This window comes from Pezoporus wallicus, unplaced genomic scaffold, assembly GCF_028554395.1.
Source record: "Pezoporus wallicus isolate ANWC-B61680 ecotype Strahan unplaced genomic scaffold, APGP_CSIRO_Pwel_v1 contig_4710, whole genome shotgun sequence".
In the NCBI taxonomy this organism is placed as follows: Eukaryota; Metazoa; Chordata; class Aves; order Psittaciformes; family Psittacidae; genus Pezoporus; species Pezoporus wallicus.
This window is the reverse complement of record NW_026640647.1, coordinates 1,569,394-1,592,015: the sequence shown is the minus strand read 5'-3', so window position 1 is coordinate 1,592,015 and position 22,622 is coordinate 1,569,394. Positions and strand designations below refer to the sequence as shown.

General features: G+C 41.8%; 1 protein-coding gene across 2 annotated transcripts in view; it reads left to right on the top strand.

Annotated features, from left to right (window-relative positions):
* The window catches only part of TMEFF2 (transmembrane protein with EGF like and two follistatin like domains 2), a 127,564-nt gene that overhangs the window by 67,417 nt on the left and 37,525 nt on the right, over positions 1-22,622 (top strand). For both annotated transcript variants that reach the window (XM_057419788.1, XM_057419787.1), the window contains exon 5: positions 6,533-6,629. In XM_057419788.1, coding sequence (XP_057275771.1) covers positions 6,533-6,629 — 97 coding nt within the window. The remainder of the gene's footprint in view (positions 1-6,532; positions 6,630-22,622) is intronic.

Below are 22,622 nucleotides of genomic sequence, written 5' to 3'. Positions count from 1 at the left end.
CTCCTTTAATAATGGTCCTGATTGGTGACCCGTCGTATTGCATCCATCCAGCAGTGGGCATGCCCACTTGGTTGTTTTGTTCGAGCTGTCGGGCATATTGAAATACATGACAGCAGGGACTGATGCCACAAAAGCTTTGGCAGCACTGCAGGCATGTTTTTTACAACAAGCCGTATCTATTCCTTGAAAATTCTCCTGCAAGGAAGTGATTTCTCTTTAAAATTAAATTAATGCAAGGCAGAGATGAATAGTCCCCATGTGATATTTGGCTTTTTACTCAAAGCTGTTTATGAGGGGAAGCTCTTGGCAGAATTAAATGAGCCTCCTCTTCCTCAAGCTGGCAAATACTGTCAACACTGGTCATTGTACACCTTCATAAATCTGCAGTGTTGGCATCCCATATACACCAGGCAAACTTCAAATTTTGTAGGGGGACCGCACAAGGGTGCAATAATCACAGCTGTTTCATGTCAGCATTCAGGAAGCTTACAATAGGACTTTATTCAATGAGCCATTCCTTTTGAAATGCCATTGGAGATATTTGCTAGGAGAAACTGGCCTCAACTAATCGTATTTAATTTTTTATCAAATGCACCATGGGAGCAGCAGGGATATGCATGAGACAGAAACAAGCAAATGGTGTTTGTTTAGAATAAATAAACTTTGAGTAAGAATTGAATCTCTTCCCTCCTGGCCACAGTTGTACAAATACAGGCAAGTCCCTACTGAAGTCTGTAGGGGGTCATGTCCTGACTTAGACCTGGATGCTCTTGGAGACCTCCAGTTGTGCAAGCTGAAAGGAGAGAACTGCAGTCAGATAGATGCAAAGGAGCAATGCAGCTCCTATGAAACTGTTCCCATCCCATACACTTTAGCCACAATAAATGAGGTTCAGAGGGGGTGAAGGCTATGCATCTCATCAGGGGAGGCTGCCAAGCCCCTGCACTGGATGACAGATGGAGGGGGCTTTTAAGGTTTCCAAAACATTGAGCTGTGCAAAGTGGGAGACAGGTGGCCCATGCTTCTCTTCACCAACAGCAGTAACTTGTCTGCAGAGCTACCAGACCTGCTCAGTGCTGCCCCTGTGTTAGGGTAATTGCAACTGAAAATTTTGGAAATGGAAGAAGCCAAAAGCGAATGGGAAGGAAGGCATGACAGGAAGCAAGATAGGAGGTAAAGAGAAAGATTGAGCTAGAGAAAGCAGCAGCTCTTACTAATACTGTGAAACAGTTTTTGTACTAGTTATTTACTGAACTCAGGGCAATTCCCAGACACTGTTTTCTTGCACTTGTTAAACTCTATTCAGGGCAGGATCAGAGCCTTCAGCACAAGGTGCTGGAAGCTCAGCACAGGATCTTGCATGAGAGTGAGCTGTTTCAGAAGTAGAATTAGGTTTTAAAAATTATAAAATTATAATTTCTGGTATTTATGTATTTATGACGCTCACAAACTTTTTCTCCACAGCCCTAAAGCTTAGACATACCTTCCAAACACATATACTTAGAAGCCGAGTTCTTGTATACATAGAAACTGAGGTCCTTATACATTGAGATACTTATATGATATATAAAGCACTGGCTGTGATTTTAAGGAAAAATATAACATGAAGGTCACAGTAGAAATACGGAAGATACTGTAAATTAAGTCTGACTGGCATCAAAACAGTGTCAGGCTGTATCTACATGGTCTTTAGCAAGAAGATAAGAGCACATTTTATCAGCAGTGTATGAGCTTGCTGGATACATCTAGTTCATCCCCAAATACTGCTAGGTATTTGCATCACACCGAATTTAACGTTTTCCAGCACTTGGTGGAGAATGGCAGCACGGAGGTACCCCAGATGGGACCTGAAGCAGTATAAAATCCAGAAAGGTGGTATAGTTTCCTGGGCAGCCAGCTCAGGTATGGCAAAATGCTCATGCTGTTTAAGTAACCTGCTCAGTGGTAGCAGAAAGGTGATTTCAAGGGCTGGCCTATGGTGGTATGGAGAAACAGATCAAAAGCCCATTGGCATGAAGCAGAATATTTCAGGTCTGCTTAAGAAGTTCCAAGTTGAGTCGAGCTGGGCAGAGACACTCTTTTGTTGTGTGATAAGTAATTTCCCCAGCATGTTTGTGCGTGTGAGAGAGAACAAATTTGTATTTATTGAGATGGAGCTTTGCAGCAGGAGTAAAGCAGAACAAGGAATATCGGAGTTTGGATTTATCACTGGTAAGGCAGGCCATTTTCTTTTCATTTTGACCATAATGCTGTTCTGAACCTCTGCCAGGCTTCAAGAGCAGAGTCATTCGTGAGTTGACCTCCTGTTTCACATCCTTCATTTTTCTCACTTTGTAGGTTTTGACTGAGCTAATGCTTCCAGGAAAAAAAAAAAAAAAGACTTATTGATTAGAGATAAGTCACTTGCAGCATCTAGGCTTTTATTGGTTGAGTTTGTGAGTTGCTTTAGCCACTTGGTAGAGGTGCAGGTAGTGTTTGTTCTAACACATTTAGTAAATTCTCTTGGCTTCTCTGCCCTGGTTTCTCAGAGCTTTATCACTTCGTCCACTTCCCTTGTCACCTGCCCAGAGCACTCCTGTTGGGACAAAAGCACGTGATGAGAGCACCTCAGCTGCTCAAAAGAGCATTCTTCTAGTTTTAATTTGCACTTTGTCTTTCATTCCAAAATACAAAAATGGCCATTAGCCCGCATCTTGACATGGTTTGTGTTATTGCCTAGATTTTTATAGCTAAAAATATGTGTTAGGACGAGCTAGGGCAAGCTTTATTTTTCTTTCAACAATAGTAAAGATGTCCCATCATAAGGAGTCAAGTCAGATTGTGTCTACATCAGGAGGACAGTTTAGGACTTCTGGTTTTCTTCTGATATTGCAGGAGATAAGCACAGAGCCAGACCAATTTACTGGTGATACTTTCAGTCTGTTTTTTCATCTGTGGAAACAAAGAAAATGTCTTGAAAATGGTTTCTTTCCCATGGGACTTGCAAGCAATACAGATTCTTGAAACCACAACTATCTGATGCAAGCACATTGAGGAGGCCAGAAAAGGACCAAATGATTAAAACAGGAGCTGTTGTGGTTACCACAGCCCATTGACTCTGTAAATTGTGTGTGGTGTCTTCCCCAGCTAAAGAATTGATATTGCTTAGGAGATAGAGGTAGTCCCTGAAGTGACTTTCACATAATGTTAGTGACCTTCTAACGCATGTTAGCACATTTCCTTGAACTGTGGAAGTTGCTAATCTTGCTAATACAAATGGAAACTTGCAGTTTAACATCTCAGTTGCGTGGCGGGCTTCAGTGATTAGCTTCCTTGGAGCCCTACTATGTTCCTACAAGGTTTTGGTGTTAAAACTGAACAGTTGTTAATATGATAACTACATAATGTGCATGAGAAAAAAAAGAGAATTGTGCTCCTTTTATTTTTAGAAGAGGAACCCAGAAACTAGATTATTTTTGCTAACATTTTTCATCTTAGTTTGGATATGAAATCAAGTGCAAATCAGCAAGTGCAGCAAGGAGAATAAAAGAAGGAAAAAGAGTCACCTTAGAAAATGAACATTCACTAGACCTCAAGCTAAAAACCAGCAGGAAATGTTGGGAAAATAACTGTTTCTAAGATGTCTGGATTTATCAAAGCACTTATCTGCACAGCATGGAGAAAACAGGTCCTGTGTGTCAGTCCTGGGTGTGGGTGCATATGCCAGCATGTATGTTTGTGTAAGGAGAGAAAAAACACCTCAAGGAAATGTAAAGATAATATTATCTGTGGTTATTATCTGAAAACAGAGAGGGAGAGAGATAAACAGCTGTCTTCTTTTAATCGAGACTGCTGCATACTTGGACATTTAATGACAATGCGCACATTGACTATAGATCTCTGGATGCAGAGCTTCTTCAGAGAAATATGAAGGAGTGACCTATTATTTTCTAGTATAAATTATGCATTGCATTGTGCCTTAGTATGGATGGTCTTATCTAAATCAGTTACTTCAACATGCTGAACCTTTCAAATGCTTTCTTTTAATGATGGAAGTAGCTGTTTTACTGGGCTTGTGATGTGAAACCGTGTGAAGCCCCTGATCACACCAGACTTGCTGAAACATTATAAGGAGGAAAAAAATAGGGCATATGCTTTTAATTAAAGGAAATGCAAGGGAAGTGATTTGCAGAATAGCGAAATAAAGAAATTATAGCTCTTTTCCATATATTCTCACCCTCCTGAAGCGGAGTGATTGTCATATTCCTGGTAGGTGAGAAATGTTCGGCTGTTGTAAGAAGTCTTCTGCCCATAGGTCCCATTGTCCTTTGCATATAGTCATTCATTACATGTTGTGCCTAATATCTTAACCACTGGAAACCCCCTATCAAGATTGGCTGTCAAAGTTATCTCCTTAGTAGAAAAGATTTCTATATTTTAAACTCAAATGAAACTTAACGAGAAACACAGGGCCGGATGCAGCTGCAGAGGAAAGGGGAGGAGCTGTACAGTAGCAGGAGCCTCACAGTGCAGTTGGGTTGGGATCACACAGGTGGCACATGGAGATGCTAATGGTGTGAGGATGTGGCACTTGAACACCTTGTCCACCCTCATATACCTTCACCTCTTATAAAATGTGAGCCTAAAGAGTTCCTCCGTCATTTAAGGAAACACCGAAAACACAGCTCAGAGCCTCCTTGCAAAGCCTGACAATGCAGTAGAACAAAAATCCAGCATATGTTTTCTGAATTTCCCCCTTGGTTTTTTTGGATGCAAATTTTATGGATATAAAGGTGAGCAAACTTGTACAAAGAGGTCAAAAACCTCTTTTTTTTTTTTTTTTTCTTTTAGGATAATCAGAATGCTCATCATAGGTGAATTGTTTTCAATTTAAAACAGTTTAAATTCAAGCATGACAAGAAATTGCTGCAGCATAGCACATACGTAAATATACAGGCATCCCTGACTGCGGCAGGGGATTGGAGCTAGGTGATCTTTAAGGTCCCTTCCAAGACATTCTATGATTCCATACCAGCTCTTCCTTTGAAGAAGCCTCAGGAAAAGTCTTAGACAAACTGTCTACCTTAGGTATTTCTATAGTCTGTATCACTGTAATATCTAAGCATATAGTAATCTTTTAATATACTTGTTTCCATATTCGGTGATGTTGGTAGAAAATGGTATTATTCCCATTTTACACAGTGGGAAACAGACAGAGGTGAAATAACTTGTTCAGGGTAAGAAAGCAAGTTTGTTGAAAAACAGGCATTAGGACATTCTAGGGACAAAAGCCCTTTCTCCTCCAACAGCTTTGTGAAAGCCTGGGACTCTTTCCCTTTCTTTAGTACATAACAAAAGCAGCTTATTCAAAGCCTTAACTACCTGGTTAACCAGTAACGCTGGTGTGAGTGGTCCCATGCAGTGGATATACACCATCAGGCAGGTGATTTGTCCCAACAATGTCACTGGGGCTACTGAGACACTTCTGCGTGTCTACCAGCTTTAGTAGCTTGAACCTAAATGTGCTATAAGCCTGTACCACAGTGCTGACTCCAGGTAAAGGAGGAATGGAAGGATGACACTGGAGAGGTTGCTTATGCAGATAACAACATAAGTTACAGCCGACTGATACTTAAAGTCTGGTTGGTTTAATTATTCTGTAACTGGCAGAAGGATATCGCTAGGTACAGTGTCTTGCTAGAAAGCAGCATCTTTCAAAAGATATCCAAAAGTGCTTATATACTTCAATACAAATGCAGGTGATATTTCTTTTGGATCTTTTAACAGCCCCTCCTCTTGGTGCCTACCTTAGTGGGCTCTTTCTCTTTTTCAGTGCTCATCTGTTCATGTTTTTTTGCAGTCCTCTTACACCCATATTTCTATTTTCCTCTTAGTGCCTTCATGTTTTTGACTTGAGGGCCAGATACAAACCTTACACAACTGCAGACATAGGCATTGACTTTCCTGGGTTTCAGATTTAACCTATGCTGGATATCATCCCCTCCTCTGGACAGCACTAAATCTTCCCTGCCAGAGATAACTAGTCCTTGGGGCTCATAGCTGTGCTTCTGAAAAGAAACATGTTTTGCTTTGGAATGGACTAGATTGCACCACACAGCAGGTGATTTCAAAACACTTTGCGAGGAAAGCATCCTCTTGGGATCCATCTCAAGGCCTTCACTCGTACAGGACGTAAGGCAGAGTGTGATGCTATCAGTATACCTCTATTATTTTCCCAGAGAACAAAGCAGTGAGACTTAATGGTGACAGAACCTTCCCCAGCTGCTGATGGGGTCACTGTTTAAGTGGAATAGGAAGAAGGCGGCTCCTTCTCCAGTTTCCTTTCTAACTCTATAATATATTCAGTGAATTCATCACAGACCAACGTGGAAATCTCTGTGTTGGTCCCACTCAGAAACGCTGTCTGTTGGCCAGCCATCAACTTTGTGAGCAACGCATTAAGCTGACTCAGTGAAGAGATTTTTCTAGAGAAAAGTGCTTTGCTACAGTGCTGTCTTTACTAATGTATATTTTTCTGCTTTCCATCAAACAGTCAATGAAGGCTCAGGTGAAACCAATCAAAAGGAGACATCGACCTGTGACATTTGCCAGTTTGGGGCAGAGTGTGACGAAGATGCAGAGGATGTTTGGTACAGTAATTTGGTCTATTCTTCTATTTTAATGAATGTTGTATTATCTAAAGGTACTGTGGTTTAGAAAGCCTTACAAATATTAGCTATTCAATTTTCTGCACCCAGAGATTCATCACCAAGTGATTGAGGTGGTTATTACCCTGAAAAATGTATAAACCAGTCTGTTTTACAGTTTTGGAACATGAAGTCTAGAAACAGAGTTATCCATTTTGTTGCTGTTATAACTTATGTTATTCCATCTGGGCTTTTACAGCTTTATACTTTGGTAAAAATAGAATTGGGAAAAATAATTGACCTTAAGCTTTTCCGGTTAAAAAGTATCATTAGTATTATGATCATGTTAATTCATGTATGGCATTAGAAGCACTGGGAAATCTGTCTCGCTTTTTCCTAGTTGCTGGAGTTGACGACCTAAGCCTCAAATGTTTGAAATAATTAGAGTGTACATTTAGACATTTTCTCAATGGAAATTAGTTTAGTTTGTATTCTATAAAAATGATTTCAGAAGTATTCAGGGTTGGTGTTATTTTTTTATTATTTTAAACCTTAAACACATAAGCTGAAAGGAACTAATTCTATCAATTCAGAATTTATTTTTTTTTTTCATTTTACCAAGAAACTATGTGAGCATGGAAATTAAACCAACTTTAAACTGATAATTTCATTGTGATTTTGGAATAGCCAGTAGATGAAAAAAACCACTATTCACAGAGCTGCACTTCTAACACTGCCTTAATGCCAAGCCTCATATTTCTATCTAAGGAATTTATACGCATTTTGAGAGACAACAAAATAATCATGCAAATGTTAGAGCTGTGGTCTGAATGATGTGTCTTCTGAAGCTGTGGGGTGGTGGTAGCTAAAGGATGGATACAGAGGCTGGACACTGCAATGTCAGTAAAGCAACGTTGCCAAACTCTAACTTGGATGGTATGAATGGAGCAGAGAAGAGTCAATGAATGAATGAATGGTGAACATGATAATTGTTCCAGTGTTGGGCAGCTGATCTCATCCAGGCAAGGAATCCATGAGCTGTTAGTCAGGCATGAAATCATGAACATTTCTGCTAGTAGGTGTAGAAGCCTAGGAATATGGTCATGGTTATCCATTTGTGCTCATCTTGGTTTAGTCTTGCCCAGGATGGTTCTAGCATTTTAAAAACACCAAGTAAACAGATCACAGAAACCTTGCTCTGGCTCCAGACATCAAAAGAAATTGTGGTGTCGAACAGGAGCAACATGCATCATGGTTATATGCTTGCAGTAACATAATGAGATTTGTGTGGAAGAAATGCTTAATGTTGACTTTGCTTAAGAAAATAACCGCAAGTGTCAGGTTTTTCATTGTCTCCTTGACTGGATGTCCTTGGTAGTTTTGGTGGTGCAGTGTAGAAACAAAACCATGGTAAAATTAATATATCAAAATTCACAGTCTAGTGCTCATGTTTTCATAATTAAGTGCACTTCCAAATTGGAAGGCAGAAGAGAGGGGCAAGGAGTAAAATTAGCTGCAAGATAACGTTATGAATCATAAGCACTGACTAGCAGTGTTTATTTTTTTCCAGAAATAGCTTGGTAAAAAACCTGATCCAACTTACCCCAATAATGTTCCCACTGCAGCTTTTGCACTATCTAATTCCTCCCTTCTGAAACAACTTGGCTTATATGGAGCAGTGTAATGACTGCAAGAGCTGAAGTTCTCAATCTTTATTGACAGGCAGTCTTCCTGCAGGGGAAGAGTTTTCTCAGGGTGGGAAGCAGGGAAGGGCATTTACTAGGAAGATGCTACTAGACAGACTGTTAAAAGGCAGGAAAGCAGATTTCCAATCAGAAGTACAAAGACCATGTAAAGCCTGTTAGAGGTCTGCTTTGAAGTAAACAACTTCATATGCCGTAACAGAGCCCTGATTTCCTGTCGCTGCCCCCTGATTAGTCTTGGATAAACGTCTTTCTAAAAAATGAGCCTCCTGGGTGTTAGTTCTTTGTTATTCTTATTTCTAGAATAAAAGCAGGCTATGTATGGAGGTCCTAGATCGCTCTTTCAAATGTACATTAATTGAATTTCCATGTTTGGCACCAGATAGACATATTCCCCCACTCCCCCTGCCAAGATTGGTGTGCAGAAAATATCCATAGATTAAGTGGGAAAAGATATTTTGGTTTATTATTTGATCACTATTATTTTGGGGACCAAATTTCAGATGTAAGCAGGGCTCCTATAAGCATCTCACCTGACTGATGACTTTTGTGTAATCCAAAAGGGGTCAGTGGTTCCTGGTTTCTGTAGAACCTGTTGGTATGGGATGTCAAGCCCAGCTGCAGCCACTGGCAGTGTCTGCTATCAATCAGGACCAGTTTGAGAGTGCAGAGTCAGTGCCTGCTCCATTCCAGGTGAAAGGGATGCAAGCCAGTAGCTGAGCCAGGCCACAGAGACCTGGAGATGCGAGGCTGGCTGTTCGCCTAATATTTCTAGGGTGCCAGAGTAGATCAGAGAAGAGAGCACAGGTGTGATAGCAGATGTGGTTGGGCTGCTGATGACTTAAAGCGACAATTAACATTATTCTGCATTGCCACAGTCTGTTACTTTGCAGTCCCTTGTCTCTGGTTTAACTCTTTCTTTTTTCTTTCTTTGTTTCTTTATCTCTGTTATTCATTGCCACTTGTCACTCAGCTGAATTGTGCTATTTTACTGTGTCACCAGGATTTTAAAATCTTTTTATTTGTGTAAAACCATTCTGTTAATGGCTAGACTCCTGGGATTCTGATGGGGCGGGGGGGGGGGAGCACATGGAAGACTACTCAGAGGGGTAAGATACGTGCGTGAATGTTTTCTGGAAAGTATGAAGAAAAGGCAGAAAAGAACCCACTGTAATAACAGGTTTTCCACACCATGGTAAAGCACACATGTATTATTATCCTATGCTGCAGTCTAATATCACGAGAGTGAATGCAATTTGGCATTCCATTAGTGAATCTCTAGGTTAAAAACAAAGACTGTTCAGTTGAAAGTCTTTAACATCTTGCTACTTTAATACGTGAAAGCTTCTTGTCACTTAGAGGATCGTGTATTACTGGCATTATTCCCACCTTTAATGCATTTTGCACCAGTGGGTTTCATGAATATTTAAAGCAGGGCAGTGGCTGTGCTCTTTAGCACGGGATTGCAATCTATTGGTAAATCAGACATTTGGTGTTGCTTACTTTGGGTTTTATTTCTGAGCTGGCTAAGGAATAATTGATTTTTTAAGACAGGGCTACTCAACACCCCGAGAGATACACTTAAAAGGAAATGAAAAATGAAGCGTAACATTCTGAACCGTGGTGTATTTCTAAGATCTTCCAGAAAGCATCTATGAAATACTCACTCACGGTATATAAATAGTACTCACCAAATGGAGTGCCTGCTCATCTACTGAAGTGGCTTAGTGTCAGTGCATAACCACATCAGAAACCCGCATTCCAGTATTAATCTCCTCTTTATGGGCCACTGAGGAAATAAGAGCACTCTACACTGGACAGACCATGGTTTGGATAGATACTGGGCAGCTACTTCAGAGGTCCACAATGTATCCAAGTAAGTAGAAGGAGATAAATAATAGGAAAAACTCTTTTGTTGAATTTCCTGTTGGAAAACGCCAACAATAGAGAGGACAGGAATATTTTCTTAAACAAGATTAAAGCCTGGAAACCTCTGACTTGTACAGTTAATCAAAGTCAAAATGATGAATCGGGGTTAAATATGCATGCATTTCCTTTGAATTTCAATATCAGCAGGTCAGCCAGCAGCAGTCCCAAAGTGCGGCATTGCCCAGAATGAGATGCAGTTTGCTAGCTATAAGACAGACACACAGAGATGTATGATGTGCTTGGGAGAGAGTGCTTTCCCTGCAGCCTGGCATCACCTAAGGAAGTGAGGATGCCATCTCTGCAGATTGCTCCTCTGCCTTCCTCTTCCTCCCAGATGGAGGTTGCAGGTAGAAAAGGGAGGCAGTGAAATGGGCCACTCAGGGGGTTGCACCCATGATAAAAAGGGACTTAAATACCCCTGCTGATTCCTGCATCTTGCTCCCACATGCCCCAAGGACTCCTCCTTGGCTGAGCAGAGAGTTTTGTGCTCTGCCATAGGCAGCATGCTTGTGGTAGGCAACTTTTCTCCCTCCTTACAAGCCTGGCCCATGTTGGAGGAGCCTTTTCCATTTCTTGCAAATGGGCAAGGATCTCACAGGGCAGGTTCAGCTCAGTAGAAGATGCTGAAGCCACTCTGTGGGGACACTGTGTCCTTGATGACCCAAAGCTCGGACCTTGGAGGGAGACATCCAGGCCTAATAAAGGAGCTTGGCATGTTCAGTGTCTAGATCAGTGGGTGAAGGAAGGAGTATCAGTCTCAGGCATGCTGTGCAGCTGTGTGGTATTCCCAAGCGAGGTGGCAGCATAATTACAGCAGGCCCCTTGTGTCCTGCTCTTCTTTCCGCATGGCTGGGACAATAAACTCCCCTTACCCACAGCAGATACACACACATAAAATGTATTAAGAAGATGAACTGTTTCAGTCCTTTGTTTCATATTTCACTGCTAATCACTGATATATGTAGTTTGGGTAAATGCTCCTATAAGGCAAGTGAACAGTCTGAAACACATGAGGATGGGTGAAACTGCTTTCTCATGCAAATAAGAGGCGCTGTACATGGGAGATATTTGTGCAAATCATGCAGCTGCCATCTGCAGCGACCCCTACAATCAATATTGCTCTAGCAATCAATATTTATCTTTATTATAGTATAGAAAGAAAACACATAAAAGAAACTAATGATTTTGCCAGATTCTCAATCCGCCCAGCAATTAGGTCAGTCAGCTTTGGATCCCTTCCCCCTTCCATCAGTTGCTCTCAACCAGAGCATCTGCAAATAAGATGCTGTACTACTACAAAGTACTAAAAGGTAGTCTGAAAACTCACATACATTACATGGGTATTGGCTGCTTCATGTTCAGCAGTGTGTATAATAACTATGTGTGACCTACTTGTTCCAGATGCAGAAACAAAGAGCTCCTTTAACATCTGCAGTGTCCTGAGCATTATACGGTAGATATATTGCCATTTTCTGCTGCTTTCCTTTCTCTTCACTCATGACTACTTGTAATGCCTAAACATACTCATTGGGCTTGTGGTGCAAATAAGCTCAGAAATGTAATCAAATAATTAAAAAAACCCACAACTTTGCAATTTCTGCTTAACTTCGTACCTATGGCATTAAGTGAAGCTGCTGCTGCGTAAATCTTCATGTGGTGCTTAGTAGTCATGCCTAATAACAGTCCAGGCAGGGTTTACAGAGGAAAGTAAAGGCACTGCAGCACTTAATCTCTGCACTGCACAACCAAGCATCTTACACCCTCCTTCTTACACATGTGTCACTTATATTAGCCCCATCCTCGTAACAGGTAACTCCAATGCTTGCCCAGAAATTAGCTCAGTTCTTGCTCTGTGAATTGTTAATGTACCATTTGGTACATGTTCTGTGGTTCAAAGATTTTGGAATAAAAAGAAAGTGGCTGAATTCCAGTGCCACTGTTGAGATGCCATGTTGCAATACCTGTAGAGATACCATGCAGTGGGTTAAGAGTCAGCACTACTGTAAAAAAGTAGCCTGAGCAATTAGAAATTGGTCCATGAAGGATTTGCAATGGAAGACAAAACATCAGGAATGTTAGGAAACACAATATGACACCTACTTATGTGTTATATTTTAATTATTAAGCCTGCTCTGAGAAGGGGTGGCTTTTACAAGAGGGTGGTCAGCCAGATCTGCTGCCTGGGTGTGGAAGGTGAATATGAGAACATGAACCTGACTATGTTCCTTCATTTGGGCTGTGGAAGGAAAGGCCATGTGAACTGGAATGAAAGTGGGAAAACTAGCAAAATATGAATTTCTAGCTTGAATTGCTGCCCACAGCACAAATAAGAAGAAAGCTGCAGTGGTTCCAGTGTAAGTGACAGCTTGAGACTTATTAGCAGCTATTGTCTAGACATCGTGTAAGAGTCAAAAAATACAGTCCACATGTGAGCATTTCATGAATGCCACAGCTCCTATCAGATTTCTCACTGGTAAGCTACTGAGAGATTGTAGGACTCTTCCAGTGCACAATTTAACTTAAATTAGCCCAGGTGAAAAAGTGGCTTTGTCCACAACCGTAGTCAAAGGAAGATCCCTACTGACTTGTAAGAGACCTTAAGTCAAGCCAAAACTATGTGTGTTTTCTCTTTTTCAGCAATGAGTCTGAAGAAAGAGCAAGGGAAGGGAAGGGTTTCTCTAAGAAAACCTGTGGCCCAGTTCTCCAAAGTAGGAGGCAGGAATGAGCACCTTGTTCTTCTAAATTGAATGCACTACTAGTGGCTTGGCTAGAAAGTTGGGAAAATCATGGCTTTCTTGGACATCTGGTGAAACTTCTTACTCTACATACATTATATTTGGTTTTAGTTAAAAACAGCTTTTTTTTTCCCCAGTCAGGTAAGTTTCACAAAATCTCTTTACCATCTTTAAGCCTTCATCCTGTGCCAAAACAGCCTATTTAATTTTGAAGTGAGACTGATTCCTGACTCCCTTAAGGTGATGGTTTGGAGAAGTTGACCTTTCCATCCATAGAGTCAATGAAATCCTTCAGAGGCTCATGTTCATTTGAGAAAGTTCTGCCTTTCCAGATTCTAAGGATTTATTTTCTTAATAACATTCTTTAAAAAAAAAAAAATGGTTTTAACATAACCCAAGATTGTCTGGAGTTACTTATATTTCATAGTGTTTTATTGCCAATACGCTTTGGAACACTCTGGTAAATAATTCAGCCTACACAAAGAAATTGGCAATATTTTCTCTATACATCGAGGAATTCTGTCATATACACTATATATCACAGCTCTAAATGTACTCAGATAAATGCAAACCCACATTGTGTTCCGTCTGTACTACTCACCCAAGCAGGTCTTTTAGAGACCCTGTACAACACATCCATCTTATCCAAAAGCTAGGATCCCTAATGTTTGGTTTTGTAATAAACCAGACATTTGTTATCTTCTGCAATTACAGCAAAACTTGCTCTGTGTCCAGGGGCTAATACCCTACACAGTCATAAAGCTTATAGATTTTTTTCCCTTGTGCTCCTCTTTTCACATGCTGATCCAGACTTGGGGTTTGGTTTCAGAAGGTGAACTTCCAGCTTGTGGAAGTCAATGAAAGTTATTCCACTTACTTCAGTGAAACAAAAGTTCTTTCCCTGTATCGTAACTGTGCAGTAACGTCTCAGTAGCCAGTGGAGCCTTTCACTGGTGGAAGGGAGAATAGAGTCTTTTGGAGTGTAAATGCACAATTGTTCGTGGAGTGCAAAGGAATAACTTGGAAATTGTGATGCTAAAAGCAGAATTTGGCCTACTGACTGCTTCAGTTGCTTCAGAGGAAATACTGATTTGTGAAAAGCCAAAAATAACTTCTGAGATGGGGCGGGGGGGGGAGCGGTTCTTGTCTTATCCTGATGCCAAGCTCCTGTAGGAGAAAGCACAAATTCTGCTAAAATTTAAGGGGAGGAAGGATTGTAAGGCATGTAGAGCTGTCATTTGTCTTTGCAAATTAGTCACATCATCAGTCTGTCAACATTAGAGGGTTGTTGGGTTTTTCTCTTTAAAGTAGCAGTAATTTTAAATGTGTAGCTCAAAATGGTCTGATTTTCCTGTTAGGTTTCCATGGCCAAGATGCCTATTCCTAGGTTCAGCCTGTGGTGTGTGGATGAGAGGCATGAAGACATAGAAGGGTGGGTGGTCATGGCAGAGAAGGCTGGAAGGGTGGGCCGGGAAAAGATAGAGGACTGTGGAAGCAGGGAGAAAACCTATAGCTGACCGGCAGCTGGTCCAGTTTGCTGTTTGCTGGGCAGTGGGGAGGAGCTGCAGTGGCTGCACATGTGCTGGGGCTTGGGGGGATTTTGGGGACAGTACCTGACAGCAGCAAGGAGATGGTCCTCACCTGCCTTCCTTCTGCATGGCTTGGAGGCTAAAATGGCACACCCAGGATGGGGCAGGTGAATTGAACATCTGTATGGTGTAGACAGCTGGAGGATGTGTGGGGTAGCAGCTTGGCTGGCACTGAGGTGGTGTGGCTGTGCACTCTGTTAGTGTCGACCTGTGCATGTTATAAGGGCTGGGCATTGTGTGAGACATCCACAGCATCCCTCTGCATGTTCAGGAAACATCCATAGACCACATATACACATGACAGCGTGGCAGACAGCATGTTGTGTGCACAGTTTAACAGGGGAACAAATGAACCCAGGGATTTGGGGTTTTTATTCCTCTGCCACCAGCTGTGAGTGGATTTCAGTCCTAGGTAGGAAAATGTAGCAGCATTCTGAGCACACCTTTATTTGCATTTGAAGGAATGGTTTCAGAATTGTTCTGTGCTCTTGCTGTTATAGAGGGTGTTATAAAGATCATGCCCCACTCCTGACGCTTTGTGGGAGGTGCAGGTTCTCCAAGGAGAAGCCACCACTCTGTTGTGCACCCCCCATGCCTGGGAGAGGCCATGCTCACCAGCCTGTGAAAGCACACATAAGGGATAATATGATAAAGCACAGCAGATATTAATGTGCATTAACACACAATCATCTGCGTACATCAGGGCATTACAGCATGAAAGAGCAAGTGCAGAGACCTTGGAGAGCAACGCGCTTTTGCACCTTTTTCTCCCTTGATTTTGTTTCCCCTTTTTGTTATTTAAAAATAAGATTTCCTTCCTCCCTGGCCCCCCATTTAGCCAAAGTCATGCCCTAGTAGTAAACAGAGCATTGCCTTCATGACAGCCTATTTATTCGCAATAAAAAGCTGATTGGCCTAATGCACAATCAAGAAAGGAGTGACATTTATTGCTTCAGTTTTATGATGTTGTGAACTGAGCAAGATTTGGAGCCTTACAGTGCCTTCAGGGGGCAGGAGATCACCAGCAATGAATTGTATTTATACCTTTTCCAATTTCCTACTAACATTTTAGCAATAAATAGACTGTGTTGTTATTGAGTTTTATGTAAGTATGTTTACGAAAGCAGGAATACAACTTTGTAGCTCGGAATTACATGTGTTGGCTAAATAGATCAGCAGAGAGAATAACTATGTAAAGCACTCGGAAAGCACTTTCCAATTTATTATCAAATGTCTTAATAGAATGCTTCATGTCTTCCATCCTACTTTCTGTTAACTATTAAATTAAAACTGCATCCATTGCAGAAGGTCGGAAGCTCCTTCACACACCCGTGTTGGAACATCAAGGCCACGATTTGTTCACACGTCTAAGCCATTAAAAATACATCCCATGCATTAAATATGAGCCTGAGGCAAACTCAATAGGAGCTGACGCACAGGGCTGACCTCAGCTCTCACAGCCTGTGCAGGGTGGCAGGTGTCCCTTCCCCATGGTGTCCATCTCCTGCCCTGGGCCTTTCCCATGAGCAAATCACAGCTAAAAGCCTGTGTGAGATGTGTGCAGACATACAGACTTAGTTGCTGTGTCAGCCTGTCTATTTTGTAATGAAGCTCTCCCACGTGAAGAAGCCTGGGTGCCCCAGGGATGCCCGTCCTTGTGGTGCATGCCTTTGCAGGTGGATTCCACTGCTCTGTGTCCCAGACGGTTACTCTCATCTCATTAGTTTGCTGGCAAGGACATGTCATTGAGATGACACATTTCATTCATACGTACATCTTCCTTTCCCTGGAAGTAGTACTTTTCCTTCTGCCTTGCTCCCAAACTCAGTCAGCCACTGTGGTCATCATGAAACAGCAAGAGAAGAGGCAACATACCCAGCCGGTAATAATACCTAGTTTTGTACAGCAGCTTTCACCTACAGACCTGAATTCTCTGAGGAAAAAGAGGGTTACTACTGCTCTCTCCTTCTCACACGTGCAGCAATTTGCCCCGGTCCCAGGCTCATACCTATGGGCCAGGATCTCATTTCACCACTGTGCAGGATGACATGAGGTTATCTTGCTTTATTTCTGCCTGTGCAGAAGGTGCAAACAATGCCTTAAGGAAAGCCTGGAAGTATCCTCCTAAAATTTCATTAAATCGCTAGACTGGATTTTGTTTTGTAATTCCAAGTCAGCTCACCAAGCTGGGGAGCCTGTAGTCGGCAGCCAATTCAGATGATGCTGCCTTAGGAAGGTCTTCTCATAAGTGGGAGGCACACATTTGAGGACACAGAGCAGCTGATGGTGAGAGGTAGTCTGATTTTGCATGTGTGGAGGGAGTCTTTACAAAGAAGAATTATTTTAGCTCTGTTTTTTCTCACTAGTTTTAGGAGGGCCACTCCTAAGCCTTGTTTCCCCACCACCAATGGACAGCTAGCATGTTGCATAGGATGGGGCTTGCAGCATACTGGTCTCCACTAGCCAGAAGGCCATCATCCCTTTACTCTCACTGATAAATGAGACCACTTCCCACTTGCAGAAGTAGCTTAACAAATTAACCAGAAATCTGCCACTGGTCCCAACTGGTGCTGCACTTCTTCATGAGCTTACCCAGCCTTCCTGCATGGCAAGGTTCATGTAGGACCTACAGCTAGATGGTGTCCCCTGCTTCCCACCAGACTATTCCCACTGGCTGTTGCAGGCCAGAGTGAAATGCTGGGATTTATGGGGATGATTCTCACTATTCTGCTGGCTTCGAGATAGGAGCAAACAATATCAGGATAAAATGTTCGTGAAGGACAGACTCAAATGTTTACAAAAGGCGAGAAACAGCAAAGCTTTGTTTTAGCACAGGCTATAGAAACGTGAAGGACATCAAGTGTAGGCAAACCATAAAAAGCCATTTATTTTATTCTGTGTGCTTTAAATAAACTTCACACATTAGATACCTGCAGATACTTGAATTGGCATATGAAAACAATTAGAATTTTCTTCTCTAGTCACACAGCTAGCATGAGGATTTTTTCATTGCTCTTCAAACCCATTCATCAGCCTTGTAATTCTCTATTTTCGCTGCTTGGGTTTAAAGCATCCAGCCTAGCAAAGACTGTTTTACATAACTTAGTTCCTTTAAATAGGAATGATATTTAAAAAAAAATTAAATGAGACATTTATTTTGCCTTAAAGGTGTTAGCATACAATTCACTGTACTGCTGAGGGCACTAGAGGCATAGGAAAGCCAGATGAAGGTCGCATTATAATTGGTGCTTTGAATTGTAAGAAGGAAGCAAAGGTGAAGTTTGTGATGTTTTTTGTTGAGAACTCAGTAAAGAAAGTTACAGGGAAAAAATGAAAGGAGAATTAGGAATCAAGTTGCAGTGTCTTGCACAGCAGATTAAAGCAGTTTTCATGAGCTGCAGTCTCCAGCCTTGAAAACTGGTGGAGCATGGAAACAGCTCCTCACCCGAGCTGATCAGGCTCCGGGAAGGATGCAGTGCCTGGGTGGCTCTCCTCATGGCTATAGGGTGAGGTGGCTCTGGGAGCAGTCCATTAGACCGTTTTGAAACAACCTCCGGGAGCTGTCATAACAAACGTGCTCTGAAAATCTATACATATTTCTTAAGTGTTGCCAGTCACTCCCAGCTATTAAGCAGCAGCAGCATGGCAGCTGTATGGTGATTGCCCTAGCTCCTGGCTCTGCATTCCAGCTAGACTCTGACAGCATGTTGCATTTGGTATGCAAGGAAAGGCATCAATAAATATATTCACCACTTTAGTGCATTTTAGCTTGACATATGTCCAGTAAACAATGTTTTGCTCTCTTGATGTCAAAAATCCCCCCAAAATGACCTGATTATTCAGTGCTTCCTTCTGTTATGATGCTTGGGGTCCTTCAAATCATTTTCATTATGCACTACATAATAATAAAAATCTCTATGCAGTATGCTGATAATTCCGTGCATGGTCTCTGTGATTTCTGATTGTTTGAATAACAGGATGCTATTGAAATGCCATGCAGAAGTGTTGCGTCACCCTGAGAGAATCAAGCTTTTCTCCTTTTACTCCTGGTGAAGATAAACATTTGAACAGCTGAAATAGGTAAAATATCCTAGGGAAACCACAGTGAAAAGCAGACATGCTAAAGCCCTTCGTGCAGAAGCTGGGCTACAAAGGACAAAAAGGAAAAATAAATTAGATAAATAAATAACATTGAATGGAAGGCACTCAAAATAAGCTGTTCTTTTTCTTCTCTTGTGATCTTAAAGCAGAAGAGAAGCACTAGCAGACCCAGGAAAGATATATTGTGTGCTATTTTTGTGCTGCTGTTATGAAATATGTATTGTTTATTATTCTGCACTGCAGCTAAAGTTTTGCATCAACCTCAAAAATACAGCGAAGTTTGTTTTGAAGGAGACACACAGCACTGCTGTTCTTTAATGATGTTCTTAAGAGTGCAGTGGTAGGATTTCAATCTTCTTACAAGCACAGGCAGGTTGTAGAGTATGATTCATAGAAAGTGTAAAATATTGCATGCCTGTGTTCATTATGAATATATTTTGTATATACTATTTTATATATATGTATGTCTCTATGTATGTATGTGTACCTGTGTTCAACTGGATGCTAAGCCAGGCAATGATGCCAGGCAGTCTTGGCTCCTGGCTGGAGGCATCGTTGGGTGCCATCCTCTTGGGCTGTGCTCCACACGTTGCAGAGGCCACTGTGAGATACCTGAGCTCAGCCACGCTACCAAAAATCCCTTTTGACTCTGTATTGAGAGTGGCAGGACTTTACACTAAAACTTACCTCTCTGTAAAATGGGTATAATAGTACCAAGTTATTGTTGCTATAAGGCTGTATGAGAATACTGTAAAGCTTAATGGTGTACTTGTAAATGGGTTTGAGGGGCAGAGGAAGAAGCTGGTATTTATGTGGTCTTTTTGAGACTGATGTTGAAATGGAGGTGCATGCAAGCCCTCTGGACCAGTCCATTTTAGCTGTCTGTTTGTGCAGGCAGCTTTGAGGATAACTGATGTGGTGCAGAGGTGAGCAGCAGAGGTGACCAGTCATTCCCCAATAAAGGGGTGTTGCAGGCAGTGTGTTTTAACAAGGCACCATGCCACAGGCACACAGACAGTCTGAATGGGCTAACTAAGCTCCCGGAGGCTGGGTCCGCCCAGCCTGGTTAACCTTGCAGGTCCCTGCTTAGAGCTAGTTCAAGTATCTCTGCATGGTGTTGTGTTGAGACCTATAAAACATACCCAAAGCTGCCTGGGTAAATGAGCGCTCCCACCAGCCTCCTGACACGTGGCTGAACCACAGTACAATGCATGTTCAAATGTTGAGGCGTAATGCTCAGCCTGGCTTCATTTCAACTTGCCTGCTGCTAATGTCAACAAAGATGCCCCGTGTACCAGAAACAAAAACCTTGCAGGAATCCAAATGATAGAGAAGGCATTTGGGACTGATTGCCAGGCACTTTATTCAGGCATATATTGCCAGGTCTACTTCAAATGTACATTTAATGTCCTGTTCAGAGGGGCAAGGGGCTTGGAGAGGACCATACCAACATCTGACCAGAAATTTTGAGTTTCTGATCACTGTTTTCTACTTGGAGCAGAGGAAGATAAGAAATGTCTCTGGTGGAAATATAAACATACGACAACAGTGTTTTTATTAATACACTGTTTTATGGTAAAGGGAATGCTTTGGGCTTGTTTATGCTGCAAAATGTTGTTGGTTTTTTCCTTTGTTTTTTTTATTTTTATTTTTGCCTGGAGAAAATCTACGACGTTTAAGGGATTGCAGAATGGAACATCACTATCCCTGTAAAATAGTGCTCACTGAGACATGGTGGGATCTCACACTTGACCAAATTAGCATATGCGCTGAAATATTAGAGCTCTGACTAGTAAAAATAACACTAGATTTGCATTTTCACATTTTTAGCTCTCGCTTCCCTGTCTGGTTTTATGCCTTTTTTTTCTTGACTGACAATTCTCTTTGTGGCAGATTTATTGCTGTTCTGCTGTTTGGACCCTATAATCAACTAGACACTTGGCTGAAGACGTTAGTCATTTCATTAAGTACTTCTTTGCAGATATCTCAGACACAATTTTCTGTTGCTCTGGTTCCAAAAAGCAAATGACCTGTGGCCAGCAAAGTCTGCATATGAATCTTTAATAAACAGAGATAGTACCAACAATGCTCTCAGGTTTCCAAACTGCAGAGGGCTAATTAAAAGATGTTGAATAGGGAAGAACTGCCATCACCATCTCGCTCTGACAAAAATGCGCCTGCATCTGTTCCCAGTAAAACTGCTCTTCTAGAAGCATTGTCTCATTTATCCTCCTTCTTTCCCATCAGAGCTACACATGAAACCTTCTTTATGCTACGTGCAGATATTGCATAGTAATTTAAAATAAAGGACATTTTTCAGTAATACATTGCTGAAAACAAAGACTGAATAGTTGTCTTAGGAGTAAAGATAAAGCATGGAGTGGGGTTCTTTTTATCATCACTGTGTCACTAATGATTATACTTTATTCATGAACTAAGGAAATATAATTATAGCACTTCCCTACACATCATAGGCAAAGAATCGTTCTCCCATTTTATTGAGATACCTCCTTAAAACGCAGTTCTTCCCTCCAGGGACAGTCCTTCATAGCCTTGAATCCACTCTTCAGCAGCATGATCTCTGCAGGCAAAGGTACACACTGTGCCCAGAAAATAATACCATATGTTATTTGGAGAAGAGTGGGGAGTTAGGAGCCTGTGTACTCACCAGTGTACTCACCCGTGCCTGGTTTATTGACCCCATTAATTTTTACAGAGACTGATTCAACAGAAGCCAAGTTGGTTGCTCCAGCTTGGCCAAGCAGCCCAGTGCAGCACATTGCCATCGCTGCTGGGACATAGACCTCTCTGAAGTCTGAAGAGGGCATCTTTTCATGGTCAAGATCTGTGCAGGAAATAACTACTGGTCTACTTTGCACTCTTATTTCCCTAATAGGGAAGGGGAGAGCTGTGTTACACACATGGAGTAGTGACAACCTCTCCCAATATGCACATGGTTCCCTTGTGCTGTTTAATGCATTTTTTACATTATTGCCCTGACAGAAGCTCAAAGACTGAAGTGCAACAGCTTGCATCCCACAAGTCAATAGTAAGGCAGAAGGAGGTGCCTGTCAGCATCTTACCTGCCACATGAAGCCTCATGGGCTCTTCCAGCGTGTTAGCTGCAGAGCTGCACTTCTGTATGCAGACACCCTCCAGTTCTGCCTGGATGTGATGTTCTCTTTGAGGGTCCAGGAATGTCACCAAGCAGTTGCTGCAGGATGTGCCATGGGTAATTAGCCTGAAATCCCCTGAGGAGGTGCCCAGGTCTGCCCGTTGGACAGTCAATTTAGTTTGGTTTGATTTTTTTTGCTTTCCTGATCCCCATAATAACTAACTGGATTCCTGGGCGTTCATCTTCTCCAAGATTTTCATCATATGATATGAAATGGAATAAAATAAAGCCCATAAAAGAAGTGGAATTCATCAGAGACTATCATAAGGATCTGCAAGAATAAACATAAGAAAGTGAGCCTTGTTTAATGGTTGTTTACAGTGACAGTCCAAATTTTAATCAATTAACATATGAGCCCATTACTTGAAAGACGCAATGGGCCTGTGGGACAGCATTCAGTATTTGTTCCTTCCTCAGGGGAGCTGCAGGGTATCGGCTGACATCTTGGAAGCACTCCTTCCTCACTGATGCTTTTAAAGCTGCTTTTCTGACTGCAGAAGGCATAGGTAAGCCTTGCACATGCATTTTGTGTGTGCTCTTGGGTACAGTTTTATCCTGTGACCCCATAGGAGACCTCATTGACCTTCTCACAGCTTCTTGAGCCTGAGGAAAGCTCAGTCAGCCTTTATATTGCCAAGCTTTCTTCAGTGCTACAATTAGGAACCGAGAAACCACATAGATTTATTGATATAACTATAATCAGAAGTCATAGCCAGGATGATAAAATGGTCAAATGATCAAATTACTTAAAATTAGAGGCATAC